Raw genomic sequence first — 26251 nt, 5'->3', positions numbered from 1 at the left:
AGGCCTAAGAACATACTGATATGACCAGCATTGAAAGAGAAACTGGAAACAGGTGCTAACATAAGGGAAAGCATATATTCTATGTATTGGCAATAGTTGGTTCCAAATTTGGCAGAACACTTCTAAGAGATCTAGAGAGGTACCAAACTAGAGAAGGAATAAGAAATTAGGTTCCTAGAGGTAATCCATGTGTATGGTAGTACAGGTTGAATATCCCTAATCTGAAAATCCAAAAATCCAAAATACTCCAAACTCTAAAACTTTTTGAGCACCAACACAATACTCAAAAGAAAAGCTCATTGGAACATTTCAGATTTTCAGCTTAAGGATGTTCAACCAGCATACTGCAAATATTCCAATATCTGAAATACATCTGGTCCCAAGTATTTTGGATAAGGGATGCTCAGCCTGTACTTAAAACCCTAAAAACAGATCTGCTCCCTGAGGGTGTAAATATAGAAGTTAAGACCTTTGGGCCAAGAACCAGGCCTTGGAAATACTGAGTTGTCAGGCTAAAAGATGAAGAACCTATGAAAGGTAAGAATGAGCACAAAGAAAGCAAGAAAAACTTGGAGTGCAGTCTCACAGGGTTAACGAAAGAAATGATTACTATATTAGTTCTGCTTTCACGCTGCTGATAAAGACATATCCAAGACTGGGAAGAAAAAGAAGTTTAATTGGACTTACAGTTCCACATGGCTGGGAAGGCCTCAGAATCATGGTGGGAAGCAAAAGGCACTATTTACATGGCAGCAGCAAGAGAAAATGAGGAAGATGCAAAAGCTGAAACCCCTGATAAAACCATCAGATCTCCTAAGTCGTATTCACTACCATGAGAACAGTATGGGGGAACTGCCCCCATGATTCAAATTATCTCCCACTGGGTCCCTCCCACAACACATGGGAATATGGGAGTACAATTCAAGATGAGATCTGGGTGAGGACACAGCCAAACTATATCAATTACCAAGTATTTTAAATGCTTTGGACAAAAATGAAGCTTAGATCATTTGGACAATGAGAAGAGTTACGTAATGGGACACAAGGGTTCAAGTGAAAATAAATACTTAAAAATAAAGAAGAAGGCCAGGCATGGTGGCTCATGCCTGTAATCCCAGCACTTTGGGAGGCTGAGGCAGGTAGATCACGAGGTCAGGAGATCAAGACCATCCTGGCTAACACGATGAAACCCCGTCTCTACTAAAAATACAAAAAAATTAGCTGGGCGTAGTGGCAGGTGCCAGTAGTCCCAGCTACTCAGGAGGCTGAGGCAGGAGAATGGCATGAACCTGGGAGCGGAGCTTGCAGTTAGCCAAGATCATGCCACTGCATTCCAGCCTGAGCAACACAGCAAGACTCTGTCTCAAAAATAATAATAATAATGAAGAAAGGCTATTTTAACGGTGCAGCTTTAAGAACTTTGTAACCGAAGGAAAAGTGACATCTATTGATTATTGCCCAAATTCCATAAAATAATTCCATAAAGTAATTCCCTGTGATACTATGTCATGAAAGTACTGCTTCTTCATTTTTTAAACATCTTGAATTTATTTCAGGCTTTATGTTTCCTTCTATACTTGTTGAAAAAGTATTCTGCATATGATTCATTTGTGACATATGTATTTATTTGTAGTTCACATTAAAATTCCAGGTATAATGAATGGTTAATTTCTGTTTTCCTGTTACATTTTGCATTCAGAATTTTGGAGAAAAAAACTTACATGAAATTAGTCAATAAAATTTTCTGAATTCCACTCCCATGAAAAGAATTATATGCAAATCAAATGAAATTAAAAATGCAGGCAGTCCAATGACTAGAAATGCTGAAAAATATAACTCTTTATAATTATACCACACATTTAACTACTTTTAATATTATGATATATTTCCCTTTAAAGGTCTTTTTAAATTTTTTTCTTTAAAAATTACAGTATCTATAAATACATTTTCATTCTATAGACGTGAAAAACCCAAAGTCCCTTTTGAATGCATCTCTGTGTGTGTTATGTATTTTAAACAAATTAGATTCATATTATGTATATATATAATTTTGTGTCCTGCTCATTTCCATACCACTATTACTAAAACAATATTTTTTCTTTGTTTAATTATACTTTAAGTTCTGGTATACACGTGCAGAACATGCAGGATTGTTACATAGGTATACATATGCCATGGTGGTTTGCTGCACCCATCAACCCGTCATCTAGGTTTTTTTTTTTTTCCTCGAGATGGAGTTTCGCTCTGTTACCCAGGCTGGAGTGCAATGGCACATCTCGGATCATTGCAACCTCCGCCGGTTCAAGCCATTCTCCTGCCTCAGCCTCCCGAGTAGCTGGGATTACAGGTGCCCGCCACTATGCCCAGCTAATTTTTTGTATTTTTGTATTTTTTTTGTATTTTTGTATTTTCACTATATTGGCCAGGCTGGCCTCGAACTCCTGACCTCGTGATCCACCTGCCTCAGCCTCCCAAAATGATGGGATTACAGGTGTGAGCCACTGCGTCCGGCCCCCATCATCTAGGTGTTAAGCCCCGCATGCATTAGGTATTTGTCCTAATGCTCTCCCCCTCCCCTTTCCCCCCACCCCCTGACAGGCCTGGGTGTGTGATGTTCCGCTACCTGTGTCCCTGTGTCCTCACTGTTCAACACCCATTTATGAGTGAGAACATGCAGTGTTTGGTTTTCTGTTCCTGTCAAACACTATTTTTAATGGCACATTTTACTTCATCTTATGAGTGTGTCAATTTTATTAACCCTTTATTGAACAACTGGGTTGTTTTCTTGTGTGCTGTATAAACACTGCTATGATTAGCATTTTGCCACACAACTTTGTGTCTTTCTGATTTTTTCATCAGGATAGGTGGAAAAAGGTGAAATTAGGTCAAAGAATTTTTTGGAAGATTAATATGTATTGCCAAACTGGTTTTAGAAAGATTATACAAATGAATACTTCCTCTAACATTGGATGCAGTTCAATAGTTTCTTGTTTTAAATTGCATTTCTTTATTCTGGGTGAAAAGTTTTTTGTATGTTTACTATTCATCATTATTTTTCTATGAATTGTTCACTCATGTGTTGTTCCCATTTTGCTATTACTACTTCAGTAGCTCTTCAACTTTCTTCCCTAGAAATCATAATATTCACTTTTGTTTACCATGTACCATATTGTAGTTGTTTGCACACATATTTCCCTAATTTATTTAGGCTTTCCTGAGGACCAACTCCATGCTTTATACTTTTTGTTATATCCTGCATAACCCTGTACAGGTATCAGGTAATTGATAAATATCTGTTGAATAAATGAGTGGATAACCAATAAAAATTCAGCAAGTTATACCAATTGTAAAATAAGAATACATTTACAGTACATCTCAAAGAACATTAAGTACTATGACTTGATAAAGATGAAAACAGTTATATAAAGTGTCTGACTACAGGGATTGCCTTCATCTTTGCATTTATTAAAGCAAACTTGTAAAAAGGCTATTAAGCTTAACACATTTTGGTCTGAATCAGAATTGTGGGGACAGAGTACACTTCATTCAACTCCATGAAACTCTAAATTCTTTGTTTTATATCAGAACAATAACAATATATCCATGGCCATTATTTCATTCACCTTCTTCATGTTCCCTCCAAGGGCAGGATAAGGAGGTTTGTTGACATGGCTCCAGTTGACTGGCACTCGGATCATCTCATAGAGCTGAAAGATCACTAAAGCATCTGTGAGGTCACTAAAACAGGAAGGAAAAGCAGATAAAGGAGGAGGAAATGTTGGGTACTACCTAATTGTATTAAGTACATTGGAGACAGACTTATATCTTTAAGAATGTAAGTCATTTAATCCTTAAGGAATGACAGGACATATCATTTGACCCAGAACTTCCAGTCTAAGAATCTGTCTAAAATGTTTACATAAATATTTACAAAGGTATATACATCCAAGGACATTCATTGCCACAGTATTTATAAATTTGGAAACAACTTAACTGCCTGGCAGTAGGGAGCTGTTGAGTAAACTATACTATAAACTCCTTGGCCACCATTAGACATGAGGTAGATCTCTATGTATTGATATGAAAAGCTTTGCAAGACATATCAAACTTTAAAAAACAAATGGCAGAACATTTCATACAATTTGATCTCATTTGTTTAAAAAAATTTAGAGTCAAATATGTTTATATACCTATACATGCTAAGGACAGTTAATAGCAATTACCTCTATTAGGTAAAGAAAGAGGTCAGGAAAAGGGGAGTACGAGAGAGTAAGGGTGGAATGTTTTATTTTATTCTATATACTTACATACTTTCTGGAACTTGTCCAGTAAGAATAAGTTCATGTATTATTTATACATTATTTTTTAACTTAAAAATAATTATAGGAAAATCACAATAGCTACCCAGTAGGCAGCCGTTTGTGTTCAGGAATGAAGGTTAAGAAGAAGGAACTTATGAACAAGTAGGAATTCTCGAAGTAAAAATATTAACTACTTTGGATTCAGAAAAATATATTCTCCTGAGAAGGTTAATGTATGCCTGTTTAGTCTATTTTTAATGCAGTATGCTAAGGACATAAAGCAATAGCAACTGATTTTTTAAATTGCTAGCTTTGTGATGTATTACATGACTTTTCTCCTCCAACAGCTTGTCCAATGAGTTATGGTTCGCTAAGGTTCATATTAAATTACTTTGCATTCTCTGAGCACACACCACATGGCAGTGAAGGCAGCTGGGCCCAGTACTAGGTGATAGAGGGAGAAAGTCTGATATGAAGGTAATTAAGATCTGAGTAGATTATCTTTAGGCACATGAAACATTCTGTATAAAAAAAGAATCACTAAAGTATTTCTACAGGTTCTGGAATCTTATCTGTTTTATGTATTTTTCTTCTTTACTTTAAATGAATTCATTCTTATTCCTGTCTAGTATGGTATTATTATTATTTTGCAAATAGAACTGAGGCCCAGAGAGTTTAAATGATTTCCAGAGACTTCAAGATGAGTTCTGGAACCAACTGGTCATAGAAAACCTCTAGGACTAACAGTTCTTGAAATATATTTATAACATTTTAGAGAAGAGAATTTTCAGGGAAAATCTAGCTGTTTTGGTTTGGGCTGGCTATACTATAGGCAGGAACCTAAAAATTCTTGGGGGTGGGTTTAGGAATATGATGCAGACACAATTCTATGGAGACATGGTTCCAGTGTCAACTAGATGTCCACCTATTGTTCTTCTGCATCTGATGGTTCTCTAAGATTATGTTAAAGAATTTTCTGAAACAGTTTCTGAACAGTTCTTTTCCCAAGAAAAAATACTATATGCTCAGAAGCCCAATGCTGGTACTTCTTGAATAAAGATATCCTTCAGATATCTTTAGCTAAAAGGTTTGGGCAATTCTCTTCTCCACTGTCAATGATAGAATCTAGTGTTTCTGATATTTGTGAAATAATTACATGAGTATCAACAACTCTTAATCTGCTATTTTTAAGCTTACTCTTTAATTATAGAAAAATACATGTTCATGGTTCAAAAAAAATACAATCATGTTTAAGTTACTAAGATTAAAAGTCTTGGGCGCAGTGGCCCACGCCTATAATCCCAGCACTTTGGGAGGCCGAGGCAGGCAGATCACCTGAGGTCAGGAGTTCGCCACCAGCCTGACCAACATGGAAAAACGCCATCTCTACTAAAAATACAAAATTAGCTGGGCGTGGTGGTACATCCCTGTAATCCCAGCTACACGGGAGGCTGAGGCAGGAGAATCACTTGAACCCGGGAGGCAGAGGTTGTGGTGAGCTGAGATCATGCCATTGCACTCCAGCCTGGGTAACAAGAGCAAAACTCCATCTCAAATAAATAAATAAAATAATAATAATAATAATAAAAGTCTCCTTACTGTTCTCTACTCCTACTACCCAGGCTACATACAGTTTGCTAGGTACCTCTCTAGATTTTCTTTTAAAATTCGAATACAAATACTACACACTCAAATTGTAAACAAAATGGGATCATACTACACTTTGTTATTCTTTTCTCTTGACTATATATTAGAGACATTCTTTCAAATCAGTCCATAAAAAGTGGACCCCTCCTCGCCTTCAATATTTGTGTTTTAACTTCCCTGCTACTGTAACAGGAGCTCCGGTCTAATTGACGTATATCTCCTCTCATCTAGCTGAAATTTACACACTCTTCAAGAGCTTTACAAATACGGGTCTACCACAATCAAAGCCAGTTACCATAATAAGGTAACACTGGTTTTCAATTTTAAAGAACATTGTGAATAAACACCAAGCAGCAGAAATTACAGCATCATAAATCCTCAGTGAGCCAGTGAACTTGGCCTGTTGTGACAATCTTCTTTAAGGAGTTAATCTTAGTTAATCTTCTTTAAGGAGTTTCTTGGTTATGTAAATTATTAATACATTTAGTTAATTAGAACTTTTTTCTAAAAAAAAAAGAAATACAACTAGCTGAAGTTGGCTTCTTTTGCATTTTATTAAGGCAGGCTGGTAGACTGTATAATAAAGAGAGAAGAACGGTTTCCTCTCATCCACACTTAGAAAGATGCATCGTTAGCCCAGGAATTGATTTAGTGAAATATTTTCTTAGCCCTACTAATGCCAATAATGTGTTATCATTTTTAAACAAGAAAGAATGAGATAAGCTATAACAATTATTCAAGGAAAACAAGTTACTTTTACAAATTAGAAAAAATATACACATAAATTATGGAATAATTGAGGTTTTGGCAAAAATAAATGAAAAATGACAATGAAAAACATAATAATTTATCAGTTATTACTGTTACTCTGTTAAAGTTGAAATTATTTTTATGATCAATAACTATAAAAGGATTATCTTTACTGATTTATGTATATCATCAAAAACATAACTATTATTCCTTTTTTGAATAGTAACTTTCTTTTAAAATCCATTGTATTGCCAATTCCCAGCATCCTGAAACTCTAAAATTTGGCTAAAATTCTTGCGACTTGAGAAAATGTTCCATTTAAACATGCCTACAGTTTGAAACTTGAAAAGTTTGACCCTGACAGTACAGCTGAAGCACAATAAAATATTTACCTGTACAAATGATTAATATATGGGTTGACTCCCAAGGAATTCATCCAGTTCCGAAATGTTCTCTCTTCCTTGCTCTCTCCTAGAGTAGACACAAGCTGACACTGATGACTCAGGACAAAAGGAACCAGGAACTATATGTTAAACCATTCTAGCAGGTACAAACTGGTCAAACCTACCTTGCCATGGTTCTTTAGATACTACAGTTTCTTTAAAGGGAGAAAAAAAGTCTCTTAATGCCAAAGTCCCTTCTTTCCTACTACCTAGGAAGCCTCCATTTGCTCTAAATCTCTTCTAGATTCCCTTTGATGTCTGTGAACTAGTACTGAGCCATGGGTTTCTCTGCCTAGAAATAACAGATACACTTCTGTGGTCTATAATTATGATTAGATGCAAAAGGGATTCACTAAACATTAATAAAAATAAAATCTTTTAGCAGTCAGGATAACATTAGCACATTAAACACAAATAGAAAAGTTATACCTTTCTCGATTCAGGGTTTCTAAATTTGTACAAATTATGGTTTTACGCACACAAACTACACTTTACACCACACAATGAAGGGCATAGGAGATTACAGGTAAATATAAAAACACACAATGAAGGGAATATAACTATTTTACAGGCTTCCTGAGTTAGTTTAGATTGTCATTACTGAAAATACATAAGGAACACAGACCCAATACAGATTGATAAGAGAGAGATACATTTCGTCATAGTAAGTTCCTGGACCTCAAAGATCCATTCAAGGAGATAACTCCTTCAGGTGCTGTTATTTAACCCTACCTCCCTGAGCATTCCCTTCATAACAGTGCTTACATAATCTATAACGAAAATGTGGGTTATGGTATACCACAAAGTGAGCAGGAATGTGGGCTGGTTCTACCACTGTCTGCCTTCTAGTCATCTCCGGATGGCTAATAGTCCTAAGTAACTATCATGATTATTTGTTCTTCAGCAAAGGTAGTAGACAGTGGAATGGCCCAATTTATATCTTACCACCAGACTCCTGAAAAACTGAAACATTTATACCTCTCATCAATTCTAAGTTATAGGCAAGTTCAAGTAACTCTAGATTTTGGCCCATGTGACAATTTGGCACATAAATCTATAATCATCTGCGTTCCAGGGGCTTGTTCGTATAGAGCCATTGCAACAGTCATCTTCACATTGAGTGCCAAAGACAGTATAAACCTGCACACCCAGGACAGGAACCCAAGCCTTGTCAGAGCTAAAGAATTCTGTTATTTGTGCCAACTGTTCAGGAAATAATCTACTCACTGTAGTTTCATGTGGTTTCAATGCCATTATCTAACAGCTTTCCCAGAATCTGCTTTAATTATTGCTCTATTATATAGCCCTATAATTTCTTGCTTAAATTTTGTTCCCTCTGGTCTGCATAAAAGGTAACTGATCAGTCTGTTGTATCTGCTACCACCACTTTATTATAAAGAGAATCTTTTTTTAAAAAATGAGAATTTTTTTTAAGAAGAACCAAGCTAAACTAAATATTTCCAGAATCCATGCCAGTTTTATTTGTAGGAATTATTAAACAGGTACAAATTAAATCTATGAACTATTCCCAAAGTGACATAAATATAAACATACTGTGATCAATAACTTGATGCCTTTGATTTGGATTTACCTCTCAGTTGTTTCTCTATTACTATCTATCATAAAGATATATATATATATTTTTCTAATAGTTACAGAAGTTTTACATTATTTCCATCTAGGAAAATCTAAATGTCTTAAAATTATGAAGATTAACAGTGCCTTATTGGTTTAATTTTTAATTAAAATATCCAAATTCTGTTGAACCTAATGATGCAGTAATATTTTAAAATAACTAAACTTGCATTTTAATGGAGTTCTGAAACTATCTTCAGGGGTTCATATTTCTTCCTATTGTTCTCAACTGATTATATAATTATTTTAATTTTTGATACCTGGAAAGTAAAATAGATTTTTTAAGTGAGCATTTATTTACCTAATAACATTTCAAAATGTCTTGGTACATAAATGCTCAAAGCTAGAGGCACTATGCATTTGTGCAAGAGCCATGGTAAAGCATTACAAAAATATATGTATTCCAGATTGGAAAATGTCTGGATTACAGACAGCTAAAGCAATCTTCAAGGTAAAATCTTTTTTCCCCCTAGATCTGATATACAATTTCAAGAAGTAAAATCTTAATTGCTGATATACAAGACTGAAAGAACTATAAAACATTCTTTTCATTTGCAGGCTCAATTTGACATCTACAAATAATAAAAAATAAAATAAAAAATAGCAATAAAAATAACAACTATCTTAGAAGTAGGCTACTAGGAGGGAAAAAAGGAATTAACATATATTTAACACTCAATAAATGTGCTGTGACACATGAAGTGCTTTCCTCCTCCCTCCCTGACCATTAATAAACACATACTGTATTCTTTCATTCATGATCACATTTAGCTTGCTCTGTAACTCTTCGAATTAAGTTTATTAGTCTTGTTTTATATATGAAAAAAACCAAGGCTCACAGAGGTTATTCAGATTAAATAGTGGAACTAAGATTTGAACAAAGTCTGATAGTTTGTGGTCTATGTACCTTCTGTAACCATAAATGAATTCTGAGATGGTCTTTCTATACAGAGCCCACATATCTGGCTCAATTTGATGTGAGGGTTTAATATTTAATTGTGTTTTCTTTAATTCTCTAGAGAGAAAATTCTCTGCCAATGAGGACATACTAACATATGAATTTGGGATGTGATAAGATCAAGCTTCAAATTTCATAAGGATATATTAAAACTCAAATTTACAGAGGAAAATAATCCAATGACAGTCAAAGTCAAATACATTTTTGACAGATGTATGAGGACATACATATGTTCTAAATAAAGATGACTGATAAATATTTCCCATGTTATCTTAATAGATAGTAAATAATAACGGAAATATTTAGCAATCCTATTCACACTGAAAAATTCCAAAAGCATGCTGAACACTAGCAAAAGAATTCAAACATGAAAAATAAGAGAGCGAGCAAGTTGGAAAAGATATCTAGCAAGAATTCAGTGACTATAAAAAGCAGATCATTTTTAATATGCCACTCTAAACAATGCCTTCTACTGACAGAGGGATTTTGAAATTTTCCAGACTGCCAAAACCTAGCAGTGTTCCTTTGGCTTATTTTTTTTTTCAAGTTCTAATCTCTTACCCTAAATTTCTCTTTGCTGAAAAATCTACATTTTTTGTCTACTTTCCCTCTCAGTTACATATCTACATAGAAAATATAATCTTTATTTTATTTTACGGGACCTTCAAAAAAATGAATTACTCATATTCTTCGAATAATGTATTTGTTAAATCTGAAGCGTCTTTCATTAATCACAAAACTGTAATTATGAGGTGACAAGGACATTGGAACTTTGGTTATGGCAGTCAAGCAAAAAAAGACCATGAAATTGATTTCTCATTCTGTCTCACTGGGAAAGAAGGGAGTAAGTGTGAATTATGTGAGAGGATGAACACTGAGATCATGAATACTGCACATCAGATTCTCCCTACAAAGAAGAATCCCCGCTTTCTCCAAACCAGGGCAACTAGCAAGAAAAATCTTAAGATTGGCGCCTTCCTCTGACAACTGCCTCTCCCTTCAACAACTGCCATTACTACTGCCACTGTTTTTACTTTAAGTTCTGATACTAATGTGGGTGTTGGTATGTGTGAGAGTGGGAGAAAAAAGAAAGGCTGGGAAACAAAAAATGAGTAAGAACTGGGTGTTAAGAATGTTTTGTCATTATGATTCATAGATTGTAAGCTTCAGTGAGGTTCAGTAAATATAACATAGCTAATTGATACAAAATAATATGTTATAGAACCTAAATTAATCCTTTCAAAGATTACTTGTGATAAAAGATACATTTTATCACAGGAGAGGGATAAAGGTTTTACATCAAATCATGAAGTCCACTTCTCAAAATTGAGTTCTAATGTGTTTACAACTACAATACCCCATCATTATAGAAGGCAAATTAGGTAGAAATTTTATAAAAATCAAAGCTTTGTTCTGCTATTCTAATTAAGTTTTGTGTTTCATTCTATGGGCATATTAAGAGAGAAATAACACAGCATGAACAATGCAAAAAATAAAATATCAATCCAGATGGAAAGAATAAATGGTACTAATAAAAAGAACATTCAGAATGAATATATTTATAGAGTATAGAAAAGTACTAAATACAGTACCTACATTAGGAGGGGTCAAATCTGCATTTCATGAAGCAAAACAGGAAAGTATTATATATTATGAGACAGATAACGATAGACCACACAAAAGACAAATAACGAACACTAATTTTTTCATGTACACTAAAAACATTAAAAAGAGAACAATACTAGAGTCAAACTGGAGCTTTCAAAGGAGAAAAACACCTACAAATAATTATTTTATTCTAATAGATAATTCATTGTCCATATTGGTGGTAGAGCTGTTATGTGATCATTTATGAGAATATTTTAAATGTATGATACTTTTCACTAACCTCTTATGGAGAAATGAAAGATAAGATTTACCCCAGCATTCTCTTTTAATCAAAACCAGCAACCACCTTCCATAATTTGAATTTTTCAATGGATACACACACCTACTACACACACTAAATTGCATTTCCCACTACAGCCCCTATCTCTGACAGTGAAGTAAGACAACACCGTAAGAAGATAAATATAGTAAGTCAATTAAAGAAAGGCAGAAAGAACACACCTTCCAGTAAATTCATATCGATGTCATTATTATTCGGCTTGTGCAGGCATGGGTATGTGTTAAACAAATTAGCTACAAAAGCTAAATTAAGTTTAGGATTGCCTGAAACCACATCTGCAGGAGTAACAAACTGCTTGCAGCCCAGTTTATCTGCTTCTTGAAGCATGAGTCCAGCACGCTTCAGGTCATTTGTCTCCTAAACAATAAAGCAAAAATGGTTACAATTGAGGTTTTAACTGGCATAATTTTTATTGGTATACGTATTTATAAGCAATTACTTTTCCACAAATATATCAAATAATAACTCAAAATAAGATCAAAATGTGTAGTAATTCCAACTCAACTTACCCATTCCTTTATTTATTTATTTATTTTATTTATTTAGAGACAGAGTCTTGCTCTGTTCCCCAGGCTGGAGTGCAGTGGCATGATCTTGGCTCACTGCAACCTCTGCCTCTTGGGTTCAAGCGATTCTCCTCCCTCAGCCCCTGAGTACCTGGGATTACAGACACATGCCACTATGCCCAGCTAATTTTTGTATTTTTAGTAGAGACAGGGTTTTGCCATGTTGGCCAGGCTGGTTTCGAACTCCTGATCCAACCACCTCGGCCTCCCAAAGTGCTGGGATTATAGCCATGAGCCACTACACCTGGCCTCCATGCCTTTTAAGTTAAAGGGAAAAAAGTCTCTGAGTTTCCTTGCTGGGATAACTGAGTTATATTTTACCCTTTTTGCTAAAATACTCAGCAAAATCCTCAAATATTGTTATCAGTAAGCTCACAGTGGTCGCACTATACGTAACTTATTCAAGGCCAGCTAGTAGAGTGCCCTCTGGATAACAGGTATAGTTATCATACCCACTGTACACTGAGTGAAATTTCCAGAAGGCTCTTCTTGATGAAAAACAAGTTGAAATTACATATTTTAAAAATTAAAATCATAGCGAAAAGCACCTTTCACAATTGCAAAACCCTGAAAACAAATGAAACAACCCAAATACCTATGAACAGGAGAGTAGATGAATGAATTTGTATATTCACACAATGACATCCAATATGGGTAACTCTTAGAGACACAAATTCAAAAAGAAGTACTAGAAATTTAAGTATAACATGATAAACTTTAAAGGAAGTTAAAAGTAAAATGAAGAATTTAATTTTGTAAGGGATACATTTGGATGAAGGGAAACTACATGAAAAGAAAAGCAAAACAACAGTGAACACAAGATTCAAGACTGTGGTTACCACACTGGGCTGAAACAGAGATGGAATAGGGAAGAACTGGACAGAAAATGTAATGTCAAGGTCTTAGTTTTCCTGTTAGATTGAGAGTTCATGAGGCTTGTTACAATTTCAAGACAACCACACACAAAAATAAATTTAAAAATGGGTATGCACAGACCCATATGAGTATATCATGACCAAAGATAACCTACCTAATTCTGTGCACCACAGTTGCAAAATAATCATGTAAATGAAATCGGAGAAAGCAACAGATTATTAAATTAAACAACGATGAAAAGTTACCAATGTAGACATCAAAAAATGACAATATGTGGCCGGACGTGGTGGCTCATGCCACCAGCACTCTGGGAGGCCGAGGTGGGCGGATCACTTGAGGTCAGGAGTTTGAGACCAGCCTAGCCAACATGGTGAAACTCCATCTCTACTAAAAATAAAAAAATTAACCAGACGTGGTGGTGTGCACCTGTAATCCCAGCTACTCAGGGAGCAGAGGTAGGAGAATCACTTGAGCCCAGGAGGCGGAAGTTGCAGTGAGCCAAGATTGTGTCACTGCACTCCAGCCCGGGTGACAGAGCAAGACTCCATCTAAAAAAAAAATCCAACCAAACAAATAAAGACAATATGTGGACCTTATTTTAGGTCTTAATTCAAATAAACTATGAAAAAAATGGCATTTATGAGGCAAGTAGAAATGTCAACATTGACTAGATATTTTGATGATGTTACAGATTGTTGCAATTTTTTAAGGTATGATAAGGTATTGTGGTTTTACTTTAAAAGTGTCTTTATCTTTTAGAAATACATATTGAAATATCCATGAAGTAATGTCTAAGATTTGCTTCAAAATAATACAGAGGAGGAGGGAAATAGGGAATAAATAAGATTGACCATGAATTGGCAGATGTTGGAACTGAGGGATGAGTACCTGACAGTTTAGTATACTAAGTCTGTTCTCTTTTGAATATAGTCAAAATTTTCCATAAGTTTAAGTTCCTAATTTTTTTAATTAAAATGCTTTGCAAATTTTACAGAGCGTTGCAGTACTGTTTCTGAAATATGTCATTATAATAATGTGAGATATAATTAATTAGTAATGACTCAAGTTGCCTTTAAAACCAAATGTTATGGATACAGCACTTTAAGTACATGACATATTTTCATACAATCTATTATCTGACCAGATTTTAATGTTTAGAATTCAAGCTTGTCCAACCCACGGCCGGTGGGTCACATGCAACCCAGGACAGCTTTGAATGTGGCCCAACACAAATTTGTAAACTTTCTTAAAACATTATTAGATTTTGTTGCAACTTTTTTTTTTAAGCTCATCAACTATTATTAGTGTTAGTGTATTTTATGTGTGACCCAAGACAATTCTTCTTCGAATGTGGCCCAGGGAAGCCAAAAGACTGGACATCCTGATTTAGATATAACCATCCCTGGTATTTATAACTTATGCTAAAAGAATGAGATTCCTAGGAAGTGTGTTTGGTAGGTCAGAATCTGTTATCAGTCCTTCCTAGGAACACCATAAATACTAGGAATATCTATTTTTATTTTGTATTATTTCTAAATATAAGCTGCTAAAACTGATAATTGATTGCTTAAAAATCTAACAACAGGTTGTTGCTTCCTTTCCTGGCATATGTTGACAGTCACAAGAGCACCCTGGTGAGTTCCAATTGCCTTGCACCAGGGAAACGTGAGTGTAGGATTGATTCCACAAATATTCAAGGTCACAATTATGCAGTTCCCTTTCTTCTGTCATGACAGCCAGTTAGCTTGACATGGAGGTTTGGAGTCTGGGGCATGGAAAAAACTTCCATAGAGCAAAGCACCAAACTTTAATGGAGAGCTGAGGGCTCTACCGGGGAATGCTGCCTGTAGAGAACTGTACTTTAAATTTGACTGTACCTCCTACTCAAATTCAAATTCATAGTCAGAAAGTAGAACAGTGGTTACCAGGGCCTGGGGGGAGGAGAAAATGAGGAGTTTTTGTTTAATGAGTACAGAATTTCCCTACAGGATGATGAAAAGTTTGCAGAGATGAATAATGGTGATAGCTGCACAACAATGCAAATGTACTGAATGCCACTGAACTGAACACTGAAAATGACAAAAATGGTAAATTTTCTATGTCTCTTTTACCAAAATATATTTTAAAAGTTAAAAATTGCACTCACGTTAATTCCTGAAAGGTCAATGGCAATGGCAGGTCCATCTTCCCCACCTTTAGGGGCAATCTGATTAAGCAGATGAAAATAGGCTCTCGAGTCCTTCAAGGAAAGACACGAAATAGCATTTTTAAAATGAATAAAATCATCGTTGAATTTAGGGAAAACAAGTGCTCAAACTGAAGAAACTGCCTCTATCTCAAAGAATGGAATAACTTGAATAATACAGAATTACTTGTAGGTTCCTGAATGTACCATGCTGTTTCACACTTCAGAGCTTCAAAGCAATCCTGTTTCACACCTCAGAGTTTATAGCAATGCTGTTTCCTGCACCTGGATACCCTCCCTTACTTTTCCATCTGTTTACACACCCAAGCATCCACATCAGTTAAGATTCAGGCCAAGCATTATCTCCTGGAAGCCTTCCCTGGATTCTCCAGGATGAACTAAGAACACTCCTCTGTAGTGCACCGCACCCCTTGCCTACCTCAGTGTAAACAGTGACCACACTATTCATCATCCAATGTCATTGTCTCCAAAGATGGATATCATGCTTCTTCCCCATATATACATGAACTCTTCCCATCAAAAGGCAGAAGCTATGTGCTGTCCTCTTTAATTTGGACGGGCCTTATGATTCACTTTGACTAGGAGAATGCTGTGAAAGTGATGTTCTGGGGCTTCCAAGCCCAAATCTTAAGAGCCTCTGCTTCCTCTGTCTTAAAGTTAACCTCTACATAAGAAGTCCAACTATCTGAGACTATCATGCTGTAAGGAAGCCTGAGCTCACCATGTAGAGAGGCCTTGTGGAGGAGCACTGAGGCACCAGACATGTGATTGAGGCCTTTGTGTACTTTCCAGATGAGCCCAACTGACAGCTGAACGTAACTAAGTTAGTAATCCCAGCCAAAACCGTGCGAAGCAGAAGAACCACCCAGCCAAGATGCATCAACCCGCAAAATGATGAGAAATAATCATTATAAGCAAATTTTGCATAGTTTGCTATATAGCAATAGGTAACTGAAATATCCTTCTGGTACATGCTTGTCTATGAGTAGAATTGGCAAGCTTCTCAAGAGCTGAGTCTTTGCATCCCCTGGGCATAATGCCCTTTAGGAAGAGCTGAATAAATGTTTGCTTAGCTGAATTTTAAGAGATTTCAGAATGAAAGCAGAGAAATAAAATGTCACTTCAAATTGAGAGACTGTCCTCTAGGCCATTATGGAAAAAGATAACCTGACTGAAGGTTATCTAGCTAAAGAGGGAACATGAATTAGAGCCAGCACTGATTACTCTGGGGGCAGGGGGCAGGGCAGGGGAGGACATAAAAAAACAGAGAGAAGAAAGTCACAGCACCCTGGCTTGGCAGTGCCCATCCAGGCAGTAAGCAAGGGAAAGTTGTCGTTAGACAGAAATGCCTGTTATAGTCTCCTTGACAAGATTCTCCCAGTAGAGAGGGAAGTGTTTTAAGCTACGCTGGTTAAGGCACAAACCTTAAGATCCCTTTGTTTACTGATTCACTGTGCCCTCAGATAATCTGATTTCCTGTTAGCTGGTTATTGACAAAGTGGGAGTAAGAGTGTTAAACCAGTAAACAGATAGAATTATTAGTCCAAATGAACAGACTGACATCCTCATTATAATCTAGCAGATCTGTGGCCTATAAAATGAGAAAGTGTGTTTTAATCTGTTGAGGTTAACATCTCTTTCCTCTCATAGCCAGTTGTAGTTCTTATTAAAAGCCAATGTATCTGGTTTTTTAGAAAATATATATTTCGTGAATATAATTGGGGGATCTACTTCACACAGTAATGCAAATTTTCATTTTCTATCCCAAGTGTTCTTGTGAATTTAATTCAAATTTAAGTCTGAACCCCTTTTATTTTTACACTCCACATCCTTTATTTCATGTCACAAATTTGAACATTTAAGTATAAACCTTAATGTCTTGGCTGAAGTTGCTGATGGTATGCCATCCTGCATTGGTCAGATGGTAGTTCACCCATCGCAGCAGTAATTCCTCAGGAGAAAGCTTCATCAGCTCCTCTAGTTCCTCACCTTCATTTAACAATGCAATCAGAGCTGAGGGCAAAACAGCGAAATGTAAATTCTTCCCATAGCGAGTACATGCAATGAGCAGCAAATATTTCTAATGATCTTACCTTCATTCCTGGAAATCTCAATATCAGCAAAAAGGCCAACTTTGATGATCTGCCAGAGAAGTCCCAAGACCAAGTGAGGTTTTCCTTCTTTGAGATCTGATGCACCGATGTTGACCACTGTACAACCAATGGCGGAGGCAGAATTCAGGGCTAGGTTTAAATTTTCCTGAATTGCCAAAAAAAAAAAAAAAAGTACACATGAGGAAGTACTTTCTTAGGTCTTATCTATAAAAATTATCTATAAGAAACAATGAACTGCCAAATTTCAGATTTATAAACATAATATATATACAATGAAAATACCACTACTCGAAAAAAATCACATGGTTTTAACTGTTACTTTATGTGCCAATGACTTTCAAATCCCTATTTCCACCCAGACCTCCTCTGAGTCCCCACTCTAAGCTCTGTATCTATATATGTACTTTGTTATGTCTACCTGGATGTTCTGCCAATACCTCCAACTCAACATGATATTTCTGTAAAGTGCTCATTTGGAAGTATTTCTTTAAAAAATTATGTACAATTAGGTTTTAAGAGAATTTTAAAGTAACTCTTAAGATGGATTTTACAAATGAGGAAACTGCAGCACTGACAGATTCCACAGTGGAAAGGCTGGGGTCTGATCCCAGTGGTCTCCAGAGCCCATCCTCTTTTCTTTTTTTTTTAGACAGAGTCTCGCTCTGTCACCCAGGCTGGAGCGCAGTGGCACGATCTCACCTCACTGCAAGCTGCGCCTCCCGGGTTCACGCCATTCTCCTGCCTCAGCCTCCCGAGTAGCTGGGACTACAGGTGACCGCCACCACACCCGGCTAATATTTTGTGTTTTTAGTAGAGATGGGGTTTCACCATGTTAGCCAGGATGATCTCCTGACCTTGTGATCTGCCTGCCTCGGCCTCCCAAAGTGTTGGGATTACAGGTGTGAGCCACCGCGCCCGGCCCAGAGCCCATCCTCTTAATCGCCATGCATTACTGCCATTCTCATATTGTAGCAGTAATAGCAACAATTTAATGTGCTGGTCACAACAGCAGCAAAGCACAGAGGTTCTCAAAGCATAGCAAATATTTCAATGGCTTCCTCCTATAGTGTGCTGAAGTGATTTATTGAGCTCCAAGTAAATAAATGGCTGTATCTTTGGGGTTCATCTGGGGTGATTAAAATAAGCATTTTGAATTATTTTTGTAGCAGTATTAAGCAATGTTCATTTAAATATAGTTCTCCCGAAAGAAGCAGAACCAGAGAAACCTTCAATATTTTTATAACCTCATAATTCACTACAAATAAACATAAACATGAAAACATTAACAGCAAATTGCAAATACTTTGTGGAAATCTAAGATTTTTAATAACTTCAGGTGTTTTTAATTAACATTCCTGCTTCAGATGTTTTTTAAGTTACCATAAATCAAATCTATGCAACTTTCAAGAGACAACTGCTGCTGATTTAGGCATGATCACTAATATTTTTCTCTTTGCTTCCAAGAGCATAAATGATGTTTGCTCCAGTTGTGATTCCCCAGAATGCATCAGCAGGGGAAAGAACTGGACTGAAAATGAAGCCAATAATAGTGTTAATCTCACAATAACCCATTTCATATGCAATTGACAGCATGTACTGTGGGCCAAAAGAAGTGTATAATTTCGCTAAATTGATTACAATACTAGTAAGAACCAAAACCTACCACTACTCTCAGCCTGGACAATAACAAACAAAACCACGTGTTACTGCCTACATTAATATGACCTTGTGTGCTATCCTCTTGTCTTCACTGGCATGACTATTCTGTCTTCATTAGCATGATCTTATTCTTCCAGGAGTCTTGAGCCTAGGCAAAAATTTTTCACTGCAGGCACTACCTAAAAGACCCATTAACTCTTCAATGAAAACATCAATGACAGTTTATACTCTAAGAATCTTTGACCTCTTCACCTTAAAATCCTCCCCTTGCTATTTCCACCAGTCTTGGGCCGGTGCATTGAGAACCTTGCCCAATCTGGATCAGAGCCCTCTTGCCCTCTCTCATATTGAAAGACCTGCCCTAAACCACAATTCCAATTCTCAGATGCTGCCCTCACTTTCCCAGCACCAAGACACTAACAAAGCTTTGCAAGTATTTTCTCTTACTGCAATAAACAGTTAACTCAGCTTTGTCTTATCAACGGGTCGTGTTGGTCATATAGGAGAAAAACTGCTTTTGATGTTAATTTTATTCAAAGATGTTTGCTTTGCAAGCATATCAAATGTCTGACAAGTAATTTGGCTTTAAAAAATGGGTAGAAAATAAGGAGTTGCAACGTTTCTTTCAAGTAAATGGTAGTTTCTACTTGATAAATAACAACATTATTGCCCTATCAGTTAGTAGGGAATGGAGTGGTCACACTAAGCTACTTCTAAATATCTTAAGAACAAGAAGTAATAGGAGAACCCCATGGAGAAGTTGCTATACAATTCTTACCATGGACAACTGCTCTGAATGCCCAGCCTTCCTGAAGACTTGTGTTGATGCGGAAAGATAGGGACAGTAGGGAACCACAAACAATTGGGACACACGAGAGGTGGCCCCGCCTTCTATAGGGCAGTGGTACATGGTTAGGCTTGGACTGTCTAACAGGTTCCCTCATTTCCTGTTATCTTTGAGAAGTACAGAACTGGATGTTGACTACATGGCTTTCTTGTTCCCTGCTTGCTAATAGGTCAATAATGTTGCATATCACTAATAGAAATTACCATTCTTGAAGAAGCCTATTTCCAGTTGCAATTGCCAGATTATTTTTCACATGTTGTACTGGAATCTTCATTTAATATCGATGATTATTGAAAATATTCACGTCTATCTTATTTATAGGATACATACATGACCATTTTTTTGCCACTGAATCTGAAACACGGCAATTCTTACTATTGTATACATTTATTGCTTGGTTTTACTTTTAATATTTATATTTAGTGCAGTAAAGAAAATAAAGAAAAAATATTCTGTAAGTATTTTGTGGTAGCCACAGAGTGGATCTGAGGGGCTATCATGCAGTTTTATTTTTAGAGATAGCATACTTCCAATATATGCAGGGGGTAATAGTCTATAGAAGACTAGCTTTCTATAGAAGACTCAATAATTTTAGCAAAATCAAGGATTGCACTTGCCAAATGAAGGACACAGGTTAGCAGTAGCTTAATTTTAATAGCTACTATTGTGACCACACCTTAAATAGTTGCTATTACTACCACCACATGAGAGTGGCAGTATAACACAGTGATTAAGAAATGAGCTCTGGCACTAGACCACTGGGATCATATCCTGGCTCTGCCTCTGTATAACCTGTCAGTGCCTCAGTTTCCTCATCTACAAAATAATAGTATATACCTTATTATAAAGTTGCTGGGAGGATAATTTACATAGTGTGTTTAGATCAGTGACTGACACCCAGTAAATACTCAGTAAATATTACTATCCACTCATTGTTCTAGAGATTTTGAGGGGGAAAGTGTGGTATGTATAAATACCCGGACTTTTACAAGATCTGTATGGAGAAGCCAACTACAGAACAATTTAGTACAAAAAGAATAATTTAAAATTTTGTGAAATGATAAACCTGCAGTGTTATTTTTCAACCACCCAATAAGGGCACTGGCATCAAGCAAGTGCTCATTAATAAATAACTCAATAATTACAATAATATAAACTGAATACTACAGCTTAAGTGCATCCAAAGTACCCTGAATCTTCATTTCATTCATTACAAAATCCAACTGAATTTTTATTTAATAAAAGTCCAGTTTTGGCCAGGCATGGTGGCTCATGCCTATAATTCCAGCACTTTGGGAGGCTGAAGTGGGAGGATCACTTGAGGCCACGAGTTCAACACCAGACTGAGCAACATAGCAAGATCCCATCTCCACAAAAACTTTAAAAGATTAGCATGGCATAGTGGTACATGGTTATAGCACTAACAACTCAAGAAGCTGAGGTTGGAGGATCACTTGCTCCCAGGAGTTTGAGGTTACAGTGAGCTATATTGGGGGGTATAGGAAGACCCTCGTCTCTTAAAAACAAAACAAAAAAAAAACCAAACAGTTTTTATAGGAGAACAACATTACATTAAATCAAAGGTTTTATCTGGGTCCAAGCATTCATTAATAAAGGTCTTACATTTCTCAGCAGAGTAACATGATTATAAGCAAAGGGCAAATACTTACAGAAACAGTGAATGGCGTGAGCTTTTTCTTATTGATGGCTCTTTCATCAATTGTATCTGGTTCAGATAAGTTGATCATTTTGCTAAAGAGAAAATGAGAATAGTTTAATACTCAAAGAAATTTTTTTTAGTTTATTATTGCAAACAGCCAAAATAGATAAATTTTGAAAATAACAATTCATTACCTTAAAATATTAAACAGTAAGCCAGGCATGGTGGCACATGCATATAATCTTAGCTACTTGGGAGGCTGAGCCCAAGAGTTTGAGGCCAGCCTGTGCAAAACAGAGAGACCTCATCTCAAAAAAAATAATAATAATAATTAAACTGTAATTCATGCCAGGAACTTTTTTTTTTTTTTTTGAGACGGAGTCTCGCTCTGTCGCCCAGGCTGGAGTGCAGTGGTGCGATCTCAGCTCACTGCAAGCTCCGCCTCCCGGGTTTACGCCATTCTCCTGCCTCAGCCTCCCGAGTAGCTGGGACTACAGGCGCCTGCCACCTCGCCCGGCTAGTTTTTTTGTATTTTTTTACTAGAGACGGGGTTTCACCGTGTTAGCCAGGATGGTCTCGATCTCCTGACCTCATGATCCGCCTGTCTCGGCCTCCCAAAGTGCTGGGATGACAGGCTTGAGCCACCACACCCGGCTCAGGAACTTAATTCTTAAAATCCAAGAAATATTCCCATTCCTAAAACAAATCCATCACTCACTACAAGAGTAATCTTAGCATTTCTCCTAATTTTTTTAACCATCCTGAATTTTTTTTTCTTTTTCTTTTGACATGTAGTCTACCTCTGTCACCCAGGCTGGAGTGCAGTGGTGCGATCTCAGCTCACTGCAACCTCCACCTCCTGGGTTCAAGTGATACTCCTGCCTCAGCCTCCCGAGCAGCTGGGATTACAGGTGTGTGCCACCTCTCAGAGCTAATTTTTGTATTTTTAGTAGAGATAGGGTTTCACCATGTTAGCCAGGCTAGTCTCAAATTCCTGACCTCAAATGATCTTCCTGCCTCAGCCTCCCAAAGTGCTGAGATTACAGGCGTGAGCCACCATGCCCAGCCATCACCCTGAATTTTCTTAATGTTCGTTTTGTCTTTATTTCACTTACTGGTCATCAGCATTCAACAGCCTAAAACACAAAGAAATTCTCCAAGAAGCCTCATAAAGTAGTATCAACACTGGTAAAATTACTGATGTTGCAGAAAGATACGAAGCCAGAGGTTTCATCTCAGACCAATAATTTAGACATTTTCAGAGAAATTAATATAAATTTTGTCTCTATATTTTAGAATTTTACCTTTTAAAACAAGATTAGGAAAATACCCATTGAGTTCATAATAGGAATTTCTCTGAGAGTCAAAGAAACATAAGAATTGCAGGTGGAGGTCAAGGTATATTTTACATTTAATGTCCTAAAATCTAACATCCTGTACTTACGGGTAAGGTTTTGTTTTCCTTTTTAAGTAAAAGCATCAAAAAAAAAGACTGAAGGAAATGTGTTAGAATGTTAGCAAGTCATTTATGGATGGTAAGGATATTTGTGATGGTTATTTTCTACTTTGTAAATCTTCTGTACTTTTTATAAACTAAAGAAAAGATCTCCGCTTTATCCAAAGGAGTATGCTGGGACTGTGGTACACACGACGACGACAAAGACATTCCCTCCGAGAGTTTACAATATAGGGAGAAAAAATAGAATGCAAAGAGCCAAGGATAACACAAGGCTGAATCAAAACATAATTTTCATTTAGGTACAAATAAGGAATATCTTCCCTTTGCATCTCCTCATGTTCCTGTTCCAGTCAATAATCAGTACTCTCTTACTGGAAAAAGAAAAGAGAAACCCTGTGAATATTTAAAACTGCACCAGACAAATAAAAGATTCCTGGCAATTATTATAGTAACACACGTAAAAGACAACATAAAAACAAGGGATTGTATTTGAAAGAAAATTTTGGAAATTTTCCAATAGATACACAGTAGTTCATTTTCTATGCAATATACATTCTCCAGGACCTAAGTAGCTACTGATTCCAAAAGACAATGGACGGCTGAATTGTAGTTTTCATGGAATGCGCATCAATGTAATCAGGAAGAACACAGCTTCCTTAACCAGAAGATGAACTCACCAAAGAAGGATGCCATCTGCAAGTGACTTGAAAAGACTATCATCATTGGGATTCATGGGTATGAGATGCTTACAGTCAGGGTCATTCTCCAGGGCTTTGTTTATCCAGTTAACAAAAGCCACTTTTTCTTCCTCTGAAAGGAGAAAATCTTTGTAGGCAAATCTCATTTCACAAACTTTATTGCACTACAAAAACATACTTGTTAATTTCTGCTCAAAGATAATAATTGACCATTATTAAAAACCTACTAAAACACAAAAGGGTTTAAGAAAAGACGAAAGGGGGCTGGATGTGGTGGCTCAGGCCTGTAATCCCAGCACTTCCCAAAGCAATTCCGAGGCGGGCGGATCGCTTGAGGTCAGGAACTCGAGACCAGCCTGAGCAACATGGAGAAATCCCGTCTCTATTGAAAATACAAAAATTAGCCAGGCATAATGGCACATGCCCGTAGTCCCAGCTACTCGAGAGGCTGAGGCTTCAGAATATCTTGAACCAGGAGGTGGAGGTTGCAGTGAGCGGAGATCATGCCACTACACTCCAGCCTAAGCCACAAAGAGAGACTCTTTCAAAAAAAACAAACAAACAAACAAACAAAAAACAGGTGGGCGGGAGGGGCGCGGTGGCTCACGCCTGTAATCACAGCACTTTGGGAGGCCAAGACGGGCAGATCACGAGGTGAAAAGATCAAGACCATCCTGGCCAACATGGTGAAACCCCTTCTCCACTAAATACACAAAAATGAATTAGCTGGGCTTGGTGGCATGCGCCTGTAATCCCAGCTACTTGGGAGGCTGAGGCAGCAGAATGACGTGAACCCGAGAGGCGGAGCTTGCAGTGAGCCAAGATGGCGCCACTGCACTCCAACCTGGCCACAGACCAAGGCTCTGTCTAAAAAAAAAAAAAAAAAAAAAGAAATGACAGGACAGGGGAGGGGAATTCATTCCACATTTCCACCTGATATATTAGGAGAAATGAAGGTATATATCTTAAATGAGCACAATATATATTTGGTTTGATTCAAAAATATTTCCAAATATGTATTGCTTCTGAAAGCTAATGAATCAGAAGCAGACCATCAGAGGTCAAATATGTATATGTAATTAAATAAGGAAAAAAATACAAGAAACAAAGACCATGGCAATAAAATCCATCCTCCCCAAAAAGATTTAGAGAGCTGTGATTTTTAGCTTACAACAGAAATACTGAATTCAGTCAAGAGTTATTCAAATGAATAAAACAGCTCAATTTCCATGGAACTTTTACTATTAAAAAATTGACACAAATTGGCTGGGTGCGGTGGCTCATGCCTGTAATCCCCACACTTTGGGAGGCTGAGGCGGGCGGATCACCTGAGGTCAGGAGTTTGAGACCAGCCTGGTCAACATGGTGAAACCCCATCTCTACTAAAAAATACAAAAATTAGCCAGGTGTGGTGGCAGGCACCTGCAATCCCAGCTACTCCGGACGCTGAGGCAGGGAGAATTGCTTGAACCTGGGAGATGAACGTTGTAGTGAGCCGAAATCACACCACTGCACTCCAGCTTAGGCGACAGAGTGAGACTGTCTCAAAAACAAACAAACAAACAAAAAAAACAAAAAAACTGACACAAATCTAGACACCAGCACTATCCTTGGCCATCTTCATCCACCAACTTCTCAACACATGGCTTCTAGTATGGGTACATTGATCTTAAGTAGAAAATATTTTCCCATGAGTTATGCAGTAGGGAAAATAGGAAGGAACTTAAAGTAAAAACATTGTACAGCTTTATTATTATTCTGTAGATATAAAAATCATTTAAGATTATAAATCCTTAAAGTAAATAATCCCCATTTCCATCAGAGGGTAGCACATAATGAGTTGGCCTTCTCCATTGTTGCCACAGTTCCTAGAATTAGGTAATTTTCCCAAGGGAATATTTTGCAGGTACCCCCAAAATTTAATCCATACATACACACACAAGCCAACAAAAACACAAATATGTACTAATATTTCCTCTTTGTACATATCATAATCTGCCTTATCTTCTCGCCTCTTCATACAGACCTCCTTAAAAGGATTTGGAGTCTAGGTATTCAGAGATCACTAAAATACTGTACCTGCCATTGAGGAATTTTTTAGTGTAATTATAAAACAAATATACAAAGAAATGTGATATAAGGGAAATACACACACCACCAGAAATATATATGCAATGTTTTCAGAATTTAAAAAAAGAAGCAATCACTTTTAGTTAGGGTGATCAAGAAAAGGCTTTATGGAGAAGGTACTATTTGAAATACAGGTTTTCAATAGGTGAATATAGGCAAGGAAAGAAAGGATGTTTCAGGTATAGGAACCAGGAATGAGATACCACATCACAACCACTAGGATGGCTGTAATTTTTTAAATGGGCAAAAACAAGTGTTGGTGAGAAAGTGAAGAAACTGGAGCCCTCATACATTGCTGGTGGGAATGTAAGATGGTGCAGCCACTTTGGACCTTGAGAGCTTGTTTGGAGGTTC

At 36.9% G+C, this 26251-nt stretch overlaps 1 protein-coding gene across 3 annotated transcripts in view; it reads right to left on the bottom strand.

Moving 5' to 3' along the window:
- PLS1 (plastin 1) overlaps positions 1–26251 on the bottom strand; it is a 111322-nt gene that overhangs the window by 11928 nt on the left and 73143 nt on the right. For all 3 annotated transcript variants that reach the window (XM_015445183.3, XM_065540063.1, XM_005545996.4), the window contains 8 exons: positions 23747–23879; positions 21621–21702; positions 17424–17589; positions 17201–17343; positions 15271–15363; positions 11844–12039; positions 7091–7169; positions 3624–3738 (listed from right to left, as the gene is read on the bottom strand). In XM_015445183.3, coding sequence (XP_015300669.1) covers positions 3624–3738; positions 7091–7169; positions 11844–12039; positions 15271–15363; positions 17201–17343; positions 17424–17589; positions 21621–21702; positions 23747–23879 — 1007 coding nt within the window. The remainder of the gene's footprint in view (positions 1–3623; positions 3739–7090; positions 7170–11843; positions 12040–15270; positions 15364–17200; positions 17344–17423; positions 17590–21620; positions 21703–23746; positions 23880–26251) is intronic.

Source organism: Macaca fascicularis, chromosome 2 (genome assembly GCF_037993035.2).
Source record: "Macaca fascicularis isolate 582-1 chromosome 2, T2T-MFA8v1.1".
Taxonomy (NCBI): Eukaryota; Metazoa; Chordata; class Mammalia; order Primates; family Cercopithecidae; genus Macaca; species Macaca fascicularis.
Note: the sequence above shows the minus strand (reverse complement) of the source record. Positions and strands in the feature narration are given on the sequence as shown.